Consider the following 15,272-nt stretch of genomic DNA (forward strand, 5'->3'; position numbering starts at 1 on the left):
GATGAAAGACATAATCTCTATACTCAGATTGTATTGAAGTTTTCGATTACATCAAGGGATTGTTCATAAAGAGCGAATAAAGAAATGTTATTATTATCTCTAAATTTATAAATATTTTTTTCTATAACTATTGAGATTAAGATAACAAACAGAGTTTTTTTGGGCAATGATGAAGAATGACATAATCTCTATACTCAGATTGTATTGAAGTTTTCGATTACATCAAGGGATTGTTCATAAAGAGCGAATAAAGAAATGTTATTATTATCTCTAAATTTATAAATATTTTTTTCTATAACTATTGAGATTAAGATAACAAACAGAGTTTTTTTGGGCAATGATGAAGAATGACATAATCTCTATACTCAGATTGTATTGAAGTTTTCGATTACATCAAGGGATTGTTCATAAAGAGCGAATAAAGAAATGTTATTATTATCTCTAAATTTATAAATATTTTTTTCTATAACTATTGAGATTAAAAGAACAAACAGAGTTTTTTTTGGGCAATGATGAAGAATGACATAATCTCTATACTCAGATTGTATTGAAGTTTTCGATTACATCAAGGGATTGTTCATAAAGAGCGAATAAAGAAATGTTATTATTATCTCTAAAATTTATAAATATTTTTTTCTATAACTATTGAGATTAAGATAACAAACAGAGTTTTTTTGGGCAATGATGAAGAATGACATAATCTCTATACTCAGATTGTATTGAAGTTTTCGATTACATCAAGGGATTGTTCATAAAGAGCGAATAAGAAATGTTATTATTATCTCTAAATTTATAAATATTTTTTTCTATAACTATTGAGATTAAAAGAAAAACAGAGTTTTTTTGGGCAATGATGAAGAATGACATAAATTCTATACTCAGATTGTATTGAAGTTTTCGATTACATCAAGGGATTGTTCATAAAGAGCGAATAAAGAAATGTTATTATTATCTCTAAATTTATAAATATTTTTTTCTATAACTATTGAGATTAAGATAACAAACAGAGTTTTTTTGGGCAATGATGAAGAATGACATAATCTCTATACTCAGATTGTATTGAAGTTTTCGATTACATCAAGGGATTGTTCATAAAGAGCGAATAAAGAAATGTTATTATTATCTCTAAATTTATAAATATTTTTTTCTATAACTATTGAGATTAAAAGAACAAACAGAGTTTTTTTGGGCAATGATGAAGAATGACATAATCTCTATACTCAGATTGTATTGAAGTTTTCGATTACATCAAGGGATTGTTCATAAAGAGCGAATAAAGAAATGTTATTATTATCTCTAAATTTATAAATATTTTTTTCTATAACTATTGAGATTAAGATAACAAACAGAGTTTTTTTGGGCAATGATGAAGAATGACATAATCTCTATACTCAGATTGTATTGAAGTTTTCGATTACATCAAGGGATTGTTCATAAAGAGCGAATAAAGAAATGTTATTATTATCTCTAAATTTATAAATATTTTTTTCTATAACTATTGAGATTAAGATAACAAACAGAGTTTTTTTTGGGCAATGATGAAGAATGACATAATCTCTATACTCAGATTGTATTGAAGTTTTCGATTACATCAAGGGATTGTTCATAAAGAGCGAATAAAGAAATGTTATTATTATCTCTAAATTTATAAATATTTTTTTCTATAACTATTGAGATTAAAAGAACAAACAGAGTTTTTTTTGGGCAATGATGAAGAATGACATAATCTCTATACTCAGATTGTATTGAAGTTTTCGATTACATCAAGGGATTGTTCATAAAGAGCGAATAAAGAAATGTTATTATTATCTCTAAATTTATAAATATTTTTTTCTATAACTATTGAGATTAAAAGACAAACAGAGTTTTTTTGGGCAATGATGAAGAATGACATAATCTCTATACTCAGATTGTATTGAAGTTTCGATTACATCAAGGGATTGTTCATAAAGAGCGAATAAAGAAATGTTATTATTATCTCTAAATTTATAAATATTTTTTTCTATAACTATTGAGATTAAGATAACAAACAGAGTTTTTTTGGGCAATGATGAAGAATGACATAATCTCTATACTCAGATTGTATTGAAGTTTTCGATTACATCAAGGGATTGTTCATAAAGAGCGAATAAAGAAATGTTATTATTATCTCTAAATTTATAAATATTTTTTTCTATAACTATTGAGATTAAGATAACAAACAGAGTTTTTTTGGGCAATGATGAAGAATGACATAATCTCTATACTCAGATTGTATTGAAGTTTTCGATTACATCAAGGGATTGTTCATAAAGAGCGAATAAAGAAATGTTATTATTATCTCTAAATTTATATATATTTTTTCTATAACTATTGAGATTAAGATAACAAACAGAGTTTTTTTGGGCAATGATGAAGAATGACATAATCTCTATACTCAGATTGTATTGAAGTTTTCGATTACATCAAGGGATTGTTCATAAGGAAATGTTATTATTATCTCTAAATAAATATTTTTTCTATAACTGGAATTAGATATTGCAGGATGATATAAAGATATTTATCAGATGTTTATGAGTCATGATGAAGAAGACTATTTAACTTTTTATAGACAGATTTTTCATGAGACAATGACTATTTGAAAATACGTCATGTCTTGTTAATGCCAGATGGGTGTAAGTACACCATTACTCATGATAATGATAGATGCTCAATTTCTCTTTCACAAGGAGCTTCAATAGATGAAAATATGGTTTAATTTGGAAAGAAACAGAATAGGATATTGCTCTTATTTTGAGCAATTTTTCAACGCTGATTCCTTTGCAAATGATATGAATTTTGGATCCAGCAGTTTTACTTACAATGTCAAATCTCACTCCAATGTAATCACAATGTTCATCTTCTTCCATTGGGTTAATAATTCATTTGAATTTTCATTGATGTAAATCTAGTGGATAATTTTATCAAGTTCACATTCTATATTTGCTTTCAGGACAGTTATTAGTCTGTTAATGTGTGCAGAGTAAAATTATCATATGTATACGATAGAAGATTCAAACAAAAAATTTATAACAACAAAAATTCATGGAAAATAAAATAGTAGTTCTAATGCTTTTTGGCAGAAAACGGAGATCTAGGCAAACTGTCAATTTGTATATCAACAATTTCATTATCAATGGAGTCGTCGCTATCTCTCTGTTGGGTTGAGAACACATTTGATTCAGCATCATGTTCGCTGACATCAGAATCATCAGCTTTAATGTCAAATATTTCTTGACTTGCTGCAGGCGTTGTTTGTGCTAATTTCAGTGTATTCTCAATCATATTTCCTATAGTATTAAGATATTCGCTTGAAGTTTTAGAATTATCAAGCATTTGCTCGACATAAAATTCTTCTTCTTCAATATCATATTCTCCATCAGATTCAAAGTTAATTTTAAGAGGTGTTGCATCATTGGATGAACTCGTCTGACCAAATGCTGCAATTGGAGCCATTTGCATCTCAATTGAACCAGGACTTAGAGGAATTATCGGTGCATTAATGTCTACATTGCTATTGATCGAATCTGGAGGTGTTTCTTTGCGTGGTTCAGTTTTAATCGTTTCGAATTCTGGATTTTCTTTTTTATTTATGCGAAGTGATTTTCTAGTATATGAATTAGACTTTGGAACAGGTATTTTACTACTCGATTTCTTTTCAGAAGGATTTACTGCCAGTTCAGTAAGTCTAGACTTTCTGACTGGAATATTCGAAACTTTATGTTTTGACATTTTTGGGACAACTTTTCGCGATATTAGTTGTTTTCGTTCATCATCCGTCATTTCTTTTGCTTTTGAAGGTGATGTATTTTTGCGTTGCGCAATAACTTTGCTTGGTGAGTATTTTTTTCCCGTATTTCGTGACATAGCTGATGATGTAACAAGATAGTCAGTCCCATGCACAATCTCCTCAATTTCACTTAAAAATTGATTATGAAATTGATCTTGTATTTTCTTTCTGAAGTTAAAAATAAAATATACCTTTTCATTATCGAATTCGAAGCATGAGGCTCCGTTATATGATTTGAACGCTTAACAGGACTTTCCTTCCCATGAAGCGACATTTTGATTTGAAATTTTATTTCTAAACGAATGTCAAATTTATATTGATGGCATTTGATTCTTAATCATTTATATTGGACTAGCACCAGCTGCTCAATGGAATTCGATTTGGCGAAAATTTTTGATTGAATACGGATAAAAATCCTCATTTTTATGCCATTCGCCATTTCATATAATAACTCATTATAGTTGCGCTTTTCCTGTAAGTTTGCATATGAAATCCAACAACATTGAGTACTGAAAACATTTCTAAATTTCACTGATATTAAATTTCTAAATATCAATGATTCAAATATGTAGAACATGACACACATAAGCTGCCTTGACATATTCTAAGAGATTATATGCTGTACACTCAAATCATAAAAACAATGAATTTATGAAAGATGAATTTAATATAAATTTGATAGAAATATACGCAAAATATAAAACAAGATAAGATTAAGTTAGAAAATACTGAATCCGAAAGCAAAATATAATATTATATTAATGGCTGATCCGACAACAAGACCGCCTATTCCAAACACATCATGGAATGATACAAACAAAAGTAATAGCGAAAATGGACCGAAGATAAGTCCGAAACAAAGTGCGAATAGGAAAACTATTGTTCCTGATATTTCTGTGTTTATCTGAACTTCGTTATGCCTAGGAGTGTTTTGCACTTGAACCGGTCTTTCTGCATCAGCTGCTTGAAAAGCTTCAAGTGGATTATCTGAATTAAAAATGACTGGAAGCCATTCTTCTTCAGCTTCATATTTTTGATCATCAGTATCGTTCAGGCCACCTCTCATTGTGTGGAAAGAGAGTCTGATTTCTTGAATTTGCTCTGGGGTATAATTCATTCGAGTTAGACGGTCAAAGCCACGAAGCTCTGACTCTAGATCTTCTTTATCAACAATGATATCAGATTTATTTAATCTGAATAATATTGTGACCGTGTAATCTGGGACTGAGTCAATTTCAGAGAATTTCTCAACTGATTTTAAGATACGTCCTCGGTAAATAATACAAATCGATTTATCTTTTGGAATAACAACACTAGAGTCGCTTTGTATTGTTTTGATTAAATCGCCAACCGTGGTACTTCTGGTGAAGTTATATGATTTCCTACTGCCATCTGGGAAAACTGCATTGACTGGAAAGTCATTTTCGTGCAGTTCTTGGCTAGTTAGCAGAGGGCACTCGGGAGACTCTTCCATATTCAATTAAAGTTTTGAATGGAGAAATTTTTGAATTCTCTAGAGATGATAATTGATCTAACAAAATGTTTTTATGGACTTCTTGTATTTGTAAAAAAATCTCTCACAAATGATAAAATTTTCATAAAAACATTCGGAACATTATTACTAATAACAAGGTTTACATTGAATTAAAATCAATTGATCGTTGGAAATTCAATGAAAAAAACTAATGTACGGTCAATTTTACATTCAATATTGAATAAAGCAAAAAAATATCTAATGATTAAATATGTTCGCTATTTTAATAAGCAAAAAATATTTCTTAACATATGACACGAGCTCTGGCTTGATAATCATGCAAATTTTCTTCAAAACCAAAGATTTCCTATGACTTTCTAAGCAATAATTGAATCTTATGACAAGAGAATTCAATTATCTTGAAATTCTTCTGAAATATATCCCAAAGGTATGTCTCTGCATAGATACGATGATGCCATTGATTCACCATATGCTCCAGCACTTCTTATTATGACATAGTCGCCTCTTTTGGCATCTCCCATCTTCACGGAATGTGCTATAACATCTGATGATTCGCATACTGGCCCAACAACATCAAATTCATAATCATTACCTGGGTGAGTAACATTTTCGACTAAATGAAAAGCATTATATAATGCAGGACGAATAAGTTCGGTCATACCGCCATCTACAATGGCGAAGTTCCTTTCCATTCCTTGCTTAATATATAATAACTTTGTGACAAGAGATCCGCATTGACAAATAATTGATCGACCTAGTTCGAAGTGAATTTCTTCAACTTTGGGTGATAAGCTCGAAAATATTTTGAAATATTTTTCAAAATCAGGTAAAAGATTAGGATTTGTGTATGAAACACCTAATCCACCTCCAACATCTAAAATCTTCACATTAATTCCTTTTGAGCGATATAATTCAAGAAGGTCATGAATAAATAAAACTAATTTTTCGAAATCTGAAAGATCTAGCATTTGGGATCCTATATGAAAGTGGAAACCTAAAAACCTAAGATGTGGATATGAATTAATGTTCAGAATTGCTTTTTCTAAATCTCTTGAGCAAATTCCAAATTTATTTTCATATAAGCCTGTCGTTATATGATGATGCGTGTGAGCACAAATGTTTGGATTTACACGAATACATATATTAACAATTTTGTTCTTAGATGAGGCTATTTCGTTAATAACATCAATTTCTTGAAGGGATTCAACATTGAAACAATAAATACCATTGTCAATAGCAACACCAATTTCGTCATCTGTTTTTCCAACTCCAGCGAATACAATTTCGTTAGGGTTAAAACCATTACGAATTGCGGTTAAAATTTCGTTGCCACTCACAGTATCTATTCCAATACCATATTGTTTAATAATATTTAGCAACTTTGGATTGGGATTGGCTTTGATTGCATAATGAATTTTATAATTTTTGTATTTCTGGGCTTCATTTGTTAAAAGATCTAGTGTTTTTCTAAGCACAGCTGTATCGTAAAAGTAGAATGGAGTTTTGATATCTTTAAACTTTTAAATTGGGATTGATATTGGAAACTCCATGAAAAAAAATGAAATGGAACGTTCTAAATTACACAAAAAGTGTTATTAAACAACTCATTTATAGATAATATAGCCTAGCTATCATTGGCTTCACTGGTCATTTAATAAAGAATATTATTTCAAGTTTTCTTGTCCGCATATGCATTTAAATTTAGCAATGAGACTATTCTATCATATCTAAACACTGTATCTTTAATATGAATTATTTGAATTTGATTTTTTGGAACAATTCAGCTAGATAAGGTGAAATTTACATACTACATAATGCATATATAACATTTACTATAGAATATGACATCTAAAGAAAAATCTGACATTCAATAAAATGAATCTTGATAGCCTAAGCAATACTTGCAAGGCTATTATTAATTCTTATTCCGTATCAACACTCAATGACTATGTTGGGTGTTTGGATAAAATCAGGGAATTTATATCGAAATCCACAGATTCTTATTTAATCAAACTTCAACAGTTACAAAAATCAGATGTATTTACAGCTTTTAATAAAATATTGCATAACCCATTAGAGACAAATATCCAACTTAAGCTTTTACGATTTTGTGATTTTCTATACCAAACATGCGGTTCAACGAATGAAATTACACTCATATTTGATGAAGGAATTACAAATAGTATACTAACATATCCATTTGACTTATCCTCAACTGATGTTCTCCAATCATATATGACAATTCTTAAAGGTTTATCAATTAAATTAAAAATAATACCAGTAACATATATATTTAGCGAAGCACAGCAGAAATGCGCTATATTTGATCTGGCCATTGCTCACATAAGCAACCAAGACTCAACTACAGTTGCAGCAGCTCGGTTTATCGTTCTGAATTTGTTTACGTGTAAGAATAATGTTTTAATAGAGATAATTTCATCCAATGCTACAAAAAATCAATTCGAACATTTAATCGAGTCTTTAGACTCTGATGGATTTGCTTTCATTGTCGATGTACTCAATGTTGTCCCTCTCGAGTTGCAAGAGTTTATTATCGAAAAATTACGAAAAACTCTACTACAATTAAATCCCAATTTTATTGGCAGAGCTCTCTCATTTCTGGCAGATTCCCCAGCACGTTCGATGATCATGGAGATATTACCAAGCATGATTACTAAATTAAATATCAAACAACCAGCTACTTTAGCGATATTATTATATAGTCTTGAAAAAAGATTGTTTTTAATCGATAAAGCATCATCACTTGGTTTAATACAACAAAGCCAGATGCCATCAATTAAAAGATTCTCAATGTCTCTCAAAAAATCCACTTCAAAATCGAGAATTTTTCAAAAGTTGACACTTATATTCCAAGAAAGAGAATCCACGCTAAATATGGCTTTGGTATTAAGAATATTTGAGAATATATGCTCAGAACCACCGAGTATTGTAAAAACAATCAAAAAATCAATAATTTCAGATCTAAAATCGGAATCTACTATTGAGTTATGCAAAATTTTATCCGGAAGAATCGCTTCCAGGCAGAGAACAGACCTAGACTACGTTCTAAATCCTAAAAAAGAGCAAAATAAAGGAAAATTATATACATTAGTGACACAACTTGCAGAAATCGAAGCTTCCTTAGCGAGATACAACAAAAAGTCATTTGTTTGGTTCAATCTAGCTTCAATATCATCAACTTACGCTCAGGCGTTTGTTTTGGCCGATGAAACAGATTTAATTTTGACTCCAAATGAGATAAAACTGCTCGACGAAGCGAGATCATTGAAGCTTTGGGATATATATGTAGAGCCTCTCCCATATAAGTCTTCAAAGTCTGTTACAATATGGTCAAACAACCAGCAAACGAAGCGAAAAAGTTTGTCCTTGAATGAACGAGTCAAAACAGTTTTACAATTTTCTACGGCATCCTCTGCCGCACTGTTCGAAAGCGAAGTCCAATATAGAAAAATTGACCTTGCATTAGCTACATTGGATTCATTATCATTACAAATATGATATTTTATATTATATTTTTGTTCTCATTTAAATATGTTTGTTTATTTACCTATGATCATATATTCTTTACTTTGTTTAAAATGATTTACTAGTTGTTTCATTCTCCGAAAATATATGTCAATCGGTGAATTTCAGAAATTGAAATTTTACATATTGGTTTGAAAGTAATCACTATTAAAAACATAATATACTCATGATTTCCTCTACATTGTATAAATTATAAGCTAAAATCTCATAGTTTAATTTTTATTGAATGTAAACCTTGACAAAATTGGATTATATTGCATCGGATCTATGAAAAACATCAATAGACTTTTTATAAGGAGTAAATCCGATAAAACAATTTCTATCTGCCATTTCAAGATTTTGAAAATTTAAGGTGGCCTCATGAAATAATTAATAAAAAAGTTTCAGCATTAAATGTAAAATCCAAATTATCGGAAATTGGAAGAAAATTCCATAAAATTTTCATCAAAATTTTCCAGTCACAAGATTTTTATGCTGATAAAACATCGTTTAAGATCTATATAGGATAAACATTGTAAATCAAACTAAAATAACATAATTCGTTCTTTTTTCCAACATTTTATCGAAATTCTAACCGAAAAATTTTCCATTCGATGAAAAATTTTAAAAATGATATTTTCGATATGTAGATTAAAGAAGATTCATTCTCAAAAACATGTTTTGAATGCATATTGAAATTTGAATGCTCTCAAAATTTCGGAACTTGCAAAAATTTCCCTTTTAATATTTAAAGAAAACATTAAATGAGCAACTTTTCGAAATTGGAAAAATTTTAACTTTCAGATTTGTCGGTTATGACACTTTACATGGACTCTATCTGGTTCCAGGTTGACGATTCGGATGAAGAATTAGAGGAGTCCGGGAAGTATATGGGTGTTTTCAACCAGAGACCAGAACAAATTGCTGCCTGGCTTCCACGCCCACAAACACCATTCACAATTCCCCACAAATTTGTTCCTTCTGCATTCATGAATAAGGCAAGTATCGAGGAGCGTATTTCTAGAGTTGATTCCGAGCCGGAAGTCATCAGCTTTAAACCACATTCCCAATTCCGTGGAACAAGCGTTTCCGTTTACTAAGCTAAAATCTCTCGATATTCATGCGACTTTGAGAGATTTCACCTTAGCCTAATCATCTTCTAATTTCACTCCTTAATCAAAAAACTCACTTTTCGAGTAAACTGTCATTTATGTTTGTTGATGAATTTCTCTTTAAGGGTTTCGTTTTGCGAAAAAAACGTACAATACGCAATTTCGCTAAAAAAACATTTAGCTAGCAATTTCGACCTTTGACTCCACTCAAGACGTCACTTTTTTAATTTTGCGGTATCATATTTTTGGAAAATCTTTATGAATATTATATAAAAAGTCTCTTTAATATCTATATTTCATATTTTTATCGATTTTTAAAGTTTTTGCGAAAAGTATTCAATTATTTTTGCTATTTTGTCGGGTAAATGTCAGATTTGCGACATTTTCTGATATGATATTCAGATTCTACGTTGATAATAATGCTTATAGAACCCTCTTGCTATTGTGTCAAAATTGCGAAACCGATAGCAAAAATATCTCGCAATATCAAAATTGAGATATTGAGTGAATTATGCATTATAGAGATTAAAAATCTGATTTGTGAAAACATCTCATCAGTTTCTAGCTAATTCAAAAATCTTTACTATCTTATTCGATTAAAATGAAAAGGGAATAGTTTCATTATGCTTTAAATGACAGCCTTATAATATAATCATAGTTTTCGCTCAATATGCAGCATTTTTTTTTCGAAATCTATGGTCAATATCCTAAATACTGATTGCTTTGCATTCATATCTCTTACATTTTCTATACCCACATCACTATTCATTGCTATTCCTATCTTTTTCATTTTTGTTTGTTTCTCATAATTTCTCAAAAAACACGATAACTTGATATTTGTAAATATCATACTTTATAACGTAAATAAGAACTTGACCTATTAAGAAAAGCAGTAATGAAAAGAAAATCTGAAATTCATAAAAATTACAAGTTTCTGATGACAATTAGCTTAATTAAACCAGGTACAAGATTATATAATTGTATTTTCTATCCAATTATCCATATAATATCTTATCCAGAAAAAATAACTTGATCAATACCAAATGATTTTTTAACTAGTAAATAAAGTATTTTCTTTACACACACATTGTATATCATAGTTTTTTTTTTGGTTTCGCAAAACATCCAAAAACAAATATGCTATAAAAATGACAATTTTAGCAAAACGAAACCCTTATTCTCTTTTATTATTTTATCTTTCTTGTACTTTTGATATGATATGAGAAAAAGATAATTTTAAATTCAACTTTAAACAGAAATTGTTTAACGCAGAAGGCACAAACAAATCATATAATATTAGTTATCCACAGGGTCCTCAATCAAGCTCGAAGCGTCCATACTAGATCTATTCATTTTTCTGACACACACGAGAACAATGACTACGCCAATAATGCAAATTAATATAGCAACACCGACACTTACACCTACAATAGTTTTAGTTTTGTTTGAGTTGCCTTTGTTGTTATTTGCATTCGAACTGCAATTAATAATCAATTCCTTGTTATCATTTACGAGTATAGCAGTGTAGTTTGAATTTCCTGGATAGAAGTTAACGTTTTTTCAGTTTTCAGCCAAGGCATATTGACTTTGAACAATTTTTGTAGCGTTTGTGCACTGTTTTTCTTGTTCAATAAAGCTTACATTCACTTCTGAAGGAGACATGTGTTTATAGGTATTTGTATTTATATAAATTTGATAATTCTGGTCTCCTTGATGAGGATGAACGTGGAATTTTGTGTTTCCGATTTGTACATCACCCAAAACGATAGAAGAATCAGCCTCAATGTCAACAGAATTGACAAGTTGAACGTTACTGATTTCAGCTTTAGATTTTTCATTAACTTGAAGGGAAAGTATGACAACATTTATATCTTGCTTAACTCCTATGATACTGGCTTTTCCTTCCATGAAAACGTTCTTGAAAAACACACTTGAGGTGTAACTGTTATTAATCGTGCATTCTAGATCTTTGCACTTTAATGATGATATCTGGACTAGCTCAGAGGAATAAGTTGTATCAACAGCGACTCGAGCAAAATTATTTATGCGAATTGGGGCAAATCCCATTGTATCAATATTAATTTCTGTACCATCAGATATTTCTATGTATTCTGTTGATTCATTATTAGGAACTTTTGTGCGGAAAATTATTTTTGGTTTTTCTCCAATCAAATGAAGGAAGATATCAGAGCCTGAATGCACATATTCTTCTGTTATAATTGTTTTTTCATTATCAACCATTCGGAATTTGTAGTTGTCGAGTTTTTCATTTTGGATAGAAGTTATTAGCTGATTATTGAGATAGAAATCAACAGACTTCTCATTAAGATTTAGGCCAATATAAGGAACCAAATTAACTTCGAATTTCGGACGATTTGTTTGGAATAATCTGACTGCTGAAATATGGCAAACAATTAGATCACAACTATCGAAGTTATAAATCTCAGATGGCATAAACAAAGTGTATTCATCAACTATAAGCTTTTTGAGATTGACAGATTTGTCAGGAGTATCAAATCTGAACTTTGCGATGATCGCTTTGAATTCTAAGGACTTCAGGATATATCTAGTGTCGCTGGTCAAGTTAATATTAACTACCTGTACTTTATCCGAGCTTCCTTCTATGACAAAATCAACAGGTTGGTTTGTAAGATTGAAGTTGAGATAAAAATCAGCAGAAAATCCTTCAAATACATGGAGAACAACCCTGTCTACGTAATCCGGAGCTTTTTGGGTATCGCTCTTTAAAATGGTCATTCCTTTACAGAGGTTTCTGTCCGTAGCGTAGCAAAGAATTTGCGTGGTACTGGCTGGAGTTTTCACATACGTCATTATTACGGAGTTGTGACCATCAGATTCGAATTTTAATGCTTGTTCTAAATTAATGTACTTACTTAGGTTAGAATCTTCGACATTACAGTCAAATCTTATTGGATCTGAATCATTTCCTTTGAATTGTACAAGGGTACGTTTAGTTCCTGGAAGAATTTTTTCAGCTTGTTCCTTATTTAAGTAAGATGTACCATTATAGATAGCATTAAAATTGACATCTGTGAGAGTTTGAACGTTACTTACAATCAATTTGCTTGAATCGAATAAGGAATATTGATCTAGATAAATATTTAGTTTAATTGCTGATTTTTTGAATTCTAGATTTAGTATATCAGTGCTAAAATTATTGTATACCGAAATCGAGTCCGAAACATTGATTTTCAGTGGTAATTGACCAGATGGATTAAATAATTCCAGATTAGTGACAACAAAAAGGGCCGTTACATCCGAAAAATCATAGTTTTGGTATCTTACGCCAAGTGTTGAACAAATAACATTGCCATCAATAGATTTCGGTGCATCTAATGAAAGTTTAGGAAGTTTGAGTTCTCCATTTGATTTTATGGAAGATCTAGTAAGCTCTAAGTTCACCGGAATATAACTGTCTTCAGAATTTGGTGTAAATGTTATTTCTGAATTTATAAGTTCAATTTCAGCATAAATATCGGTATCATTAAGCATGCTGCTCCTAAATGATGTTAATGTAACATTGGAATTGCTGATTGAATAACTAGGTGGTATGATTTTGTTCTTTGTATAACTTGGAATATTAAAAGTTACATTTGAGTGCTGAATTCGTACATCTACATTTTTGAAGGATGAGTCTGTAATGGTTATGCTATCACTTTCATTATTTGTTATAGTTATTACATTTTGTATGCAATCGTGTACAACATTTAGATTTTCATTGGCTATAGCGATATTCCTAGAAGAAGACATGCGCGGATGCAGCTCTAAATGCATTCCAGAAGGAATTTCTCCTTCTAATAATAAGTAATCACTGTAAATCTGCGAAACATTTTTAATAGAAGTATAGTCACCTATAAACGCAAATATACTGATGAGTTCTAAAGGCTGGTTGCTGCTGACGATCGTACAATTTTTGAATGTGAGAGAAAGTACATTGTCCGAAATCATATTGTTTTGTATAAATTGATTAATAAGTAAATTCTGTATGTTCAGTATTCTAGGATAGTTCCCGTTGTATCGGGTGAAATCGATATTTAGCAAAGAACCAGGCTCTCCTATTATCTTAATATTGTCAACAGGGAATTCGCTAATTATAATATTTTTTGATGATGTTCCATTGTTGATTACTTGAATTAACATCCAGACTGAAGAATTTCTATTTTGAATTTCATCAAAAGAGTTAATAGAATGATAATCTTTTGAGCACTTACCTCCTATTTCGTCTAGGCAGTATCTGTCAAGTATTGATAGTAGGGAAAGCAAAAGAAAAGTCATATAAATAATATTTAAAAAATAATCAGAATCTACAAAAATTTCAATGCTGTTTAGATTTTATAGAAAAATATTTATGCTAGGTGTCTATGATAATTTATCTTTTCCGATTAAAAAAAAATTAGGGAAGGAAAGTGAATGAATAAGGATGTCAATTTGGAAGAAAAGTGAGAAAATTCCTAAAATGCTAAAAATGAATTTTCCAAATGTGCTTTTTTATCTCATTTTTTTGATTTTGAAAAAAATTTGGAGAAAAGAACTCTTCGTTTTTGAATTTTATCACGATGGTTTTAAAGTATATTAGACACATGTATTGATATTACTATTTTTGTATATTTTGAGAGAAAATCCCTAAAAAGTGAGAAAATCTAAGACGGTTTGAGAAAATATATAAACTATTGAAAATTTGAATTAAACTTCTAATTTGGAAAAAAGAAATTTGGAAAGAAGAAAAATCAAAAATCGAGATTTAGACTCAGCATCAAATGGAGAACAAAATGTTTCTTCATATGAAGGGAAAAAATTTTCTTGTGAACAAATAGAGTTTTTAAAATTTTATTGTATGTAATGAAATAAACAAATATTAAAATTATTTTTTGATAACAAGAAAATTCCCAACAGAAAATATTTGAGACAAAGAAAAAAAGAAAATTGAAAAATATTACTCTCCTTTATATTTCATGAGATTTTAAATTTATTCTCATAAAATTGACAATTTTATACGTTTAGATGAAAATAATTGATTTTGCTTGAAATAAAAATTATTGTTTGCTTACAGCTATCAAATAGATTTTTGCTATTTTGATTAAAATTTGTTAATCAAATTAATAAATTTTTTGTAAATATCTTAAATATCTGGATCACTCACTGATACAATGAATTGAACGATAAAAATAATACAAACTCAACTAAGTTTCCTGTCTTTCAACTCAAAAAAATTATGCAAATTAAATTAAATTGTTTATTCAAATATTAAACAAAGATGAAGTAATTACAGTTATCATAAACTTTATGAATAACTCTGTAATTGGTTCAGATT

The 15,272-nt window shown here is 29.7% G+C and overlaps 6 protein-coding genes across 6 annotated transcripts; 2 read left to right on the plus strand and 4 right to left on the minus strand.

Moving 5' to 3' along the window:
• Positions 1-3,003: 3,003 nt before the first annotated feature.
• TVAGG3_0315850 (uncharacterized protein) lies at positions 3,004-4,081 on the minus strand (the record flags this gene model as incomplete). The annotated part of the gene is made up of 1 exon (XM_001304921.1): positions 3,085-3,801. One exon carries the CDS (start codon positions 3,799-3,801, stop codon positions 3,085-3,087), a length of 717 nt encoding a protein of 238 aa, XP_001304922.1.
• A 389-nt stretch (positions 4,082-4,470) lies between these two features.
• On the minus strand, positions 4,471-5,399 carry TVAGG3_0315860 (DUF2407 C-terminal domain-containing protein; the record flags this gene model as incomplete). The annotated part of the gene is made up of 1 exon (XM_001304922.2): positions 4,527-5,282. One exon carries the CDS (start codon positions 5,280-5,282, stop codon positions 4,527-4,529), a length of 756 nt encoding a protein of 251 aa, XP_001304923.1.
• A 156-nt stretch (positions 5,400-5,555) lies between these two features.
• On the minus strand, positions 5,556-6,271 carry TVAGG3_0315870 (putrescine biosynthetic process from ornithine; the record flags this gene model as incomplete). Its single annotated transcript, XM_001304923.2, has 1 exon — positions 5,693-6,271. One exon carries the CDS (start codon positions 6,269-6,271, stop codon positions 5,693-5,695), a length of 579 nt encoding a protein of 192 aa, XP_001304924.1.
• A 907-nt stretch (positions 6,272-7,178) lies between these two features.
• TVAGG3_0315880 (protein CLEC16A family) lies at positions 7,179-9,206 on the plus strand (the record flags this gene model as incomplete). Its single annotated transcript, XM_001304924.1, has 1 exon — positions 7,179-8,822. One exon carries the CDS (start codon positions 7,179-7,181, stop codon positions 8,820-8,822), a length of 1,644 nt encoding a protein of 547 aa, XP_001304925.1.
• A 394-nt stretch (positions 9,207-9,600) lies between these two features.
• On the plus strand, positions 9,601-10,232 carry TVAGG3_0315890 (uncharacterized protein; the record flags this gene model as incomplete). The annotated part of the gene is made up of 1 exon (XM_001304925.2): positions 9,644-9,928. One exon carries the CDS (start codon positions 9,644-9,646, stop codon positions 9,926-9,928), a length of 285 nt encoding a protein of 94 aa, XP_001304926.1.
• A 757-nt stretch (positions 10,233-10,989) lies between these two features.
• TVAGG3_0315900 (uncharacterized protein) lies at positions 10,990-14,277 on the minus strand (the record flags this gene model as incomplete). The annotated part of the gene is made up of 1 exon (XM_001304926.2): positions 11,501-13,735. One exon carries the CDS (start codon positions 13,733-13,735, stop codon positions 11,501-11,503), a length of 2,235 nt encoding a protein of 744 aa, XP_001304927.1.
• Between the last annotated feature and the right edge of the window lie 995 nt (positions 14,278-15,272).

Source organism: Trichomonas vaginalis, chromosome V, assembly GCF_026262505.1.
Source record: "Trichomonas vaginalis G3 chromosome V, whole genome shotgun sequence".
In the NCBI taxonomy this organism is placed as follows: Eukaryota; Parabasalia; order Trichomonadida; family Trichomonadidae; genus Trichomonas; species Trichomonas vaginalis.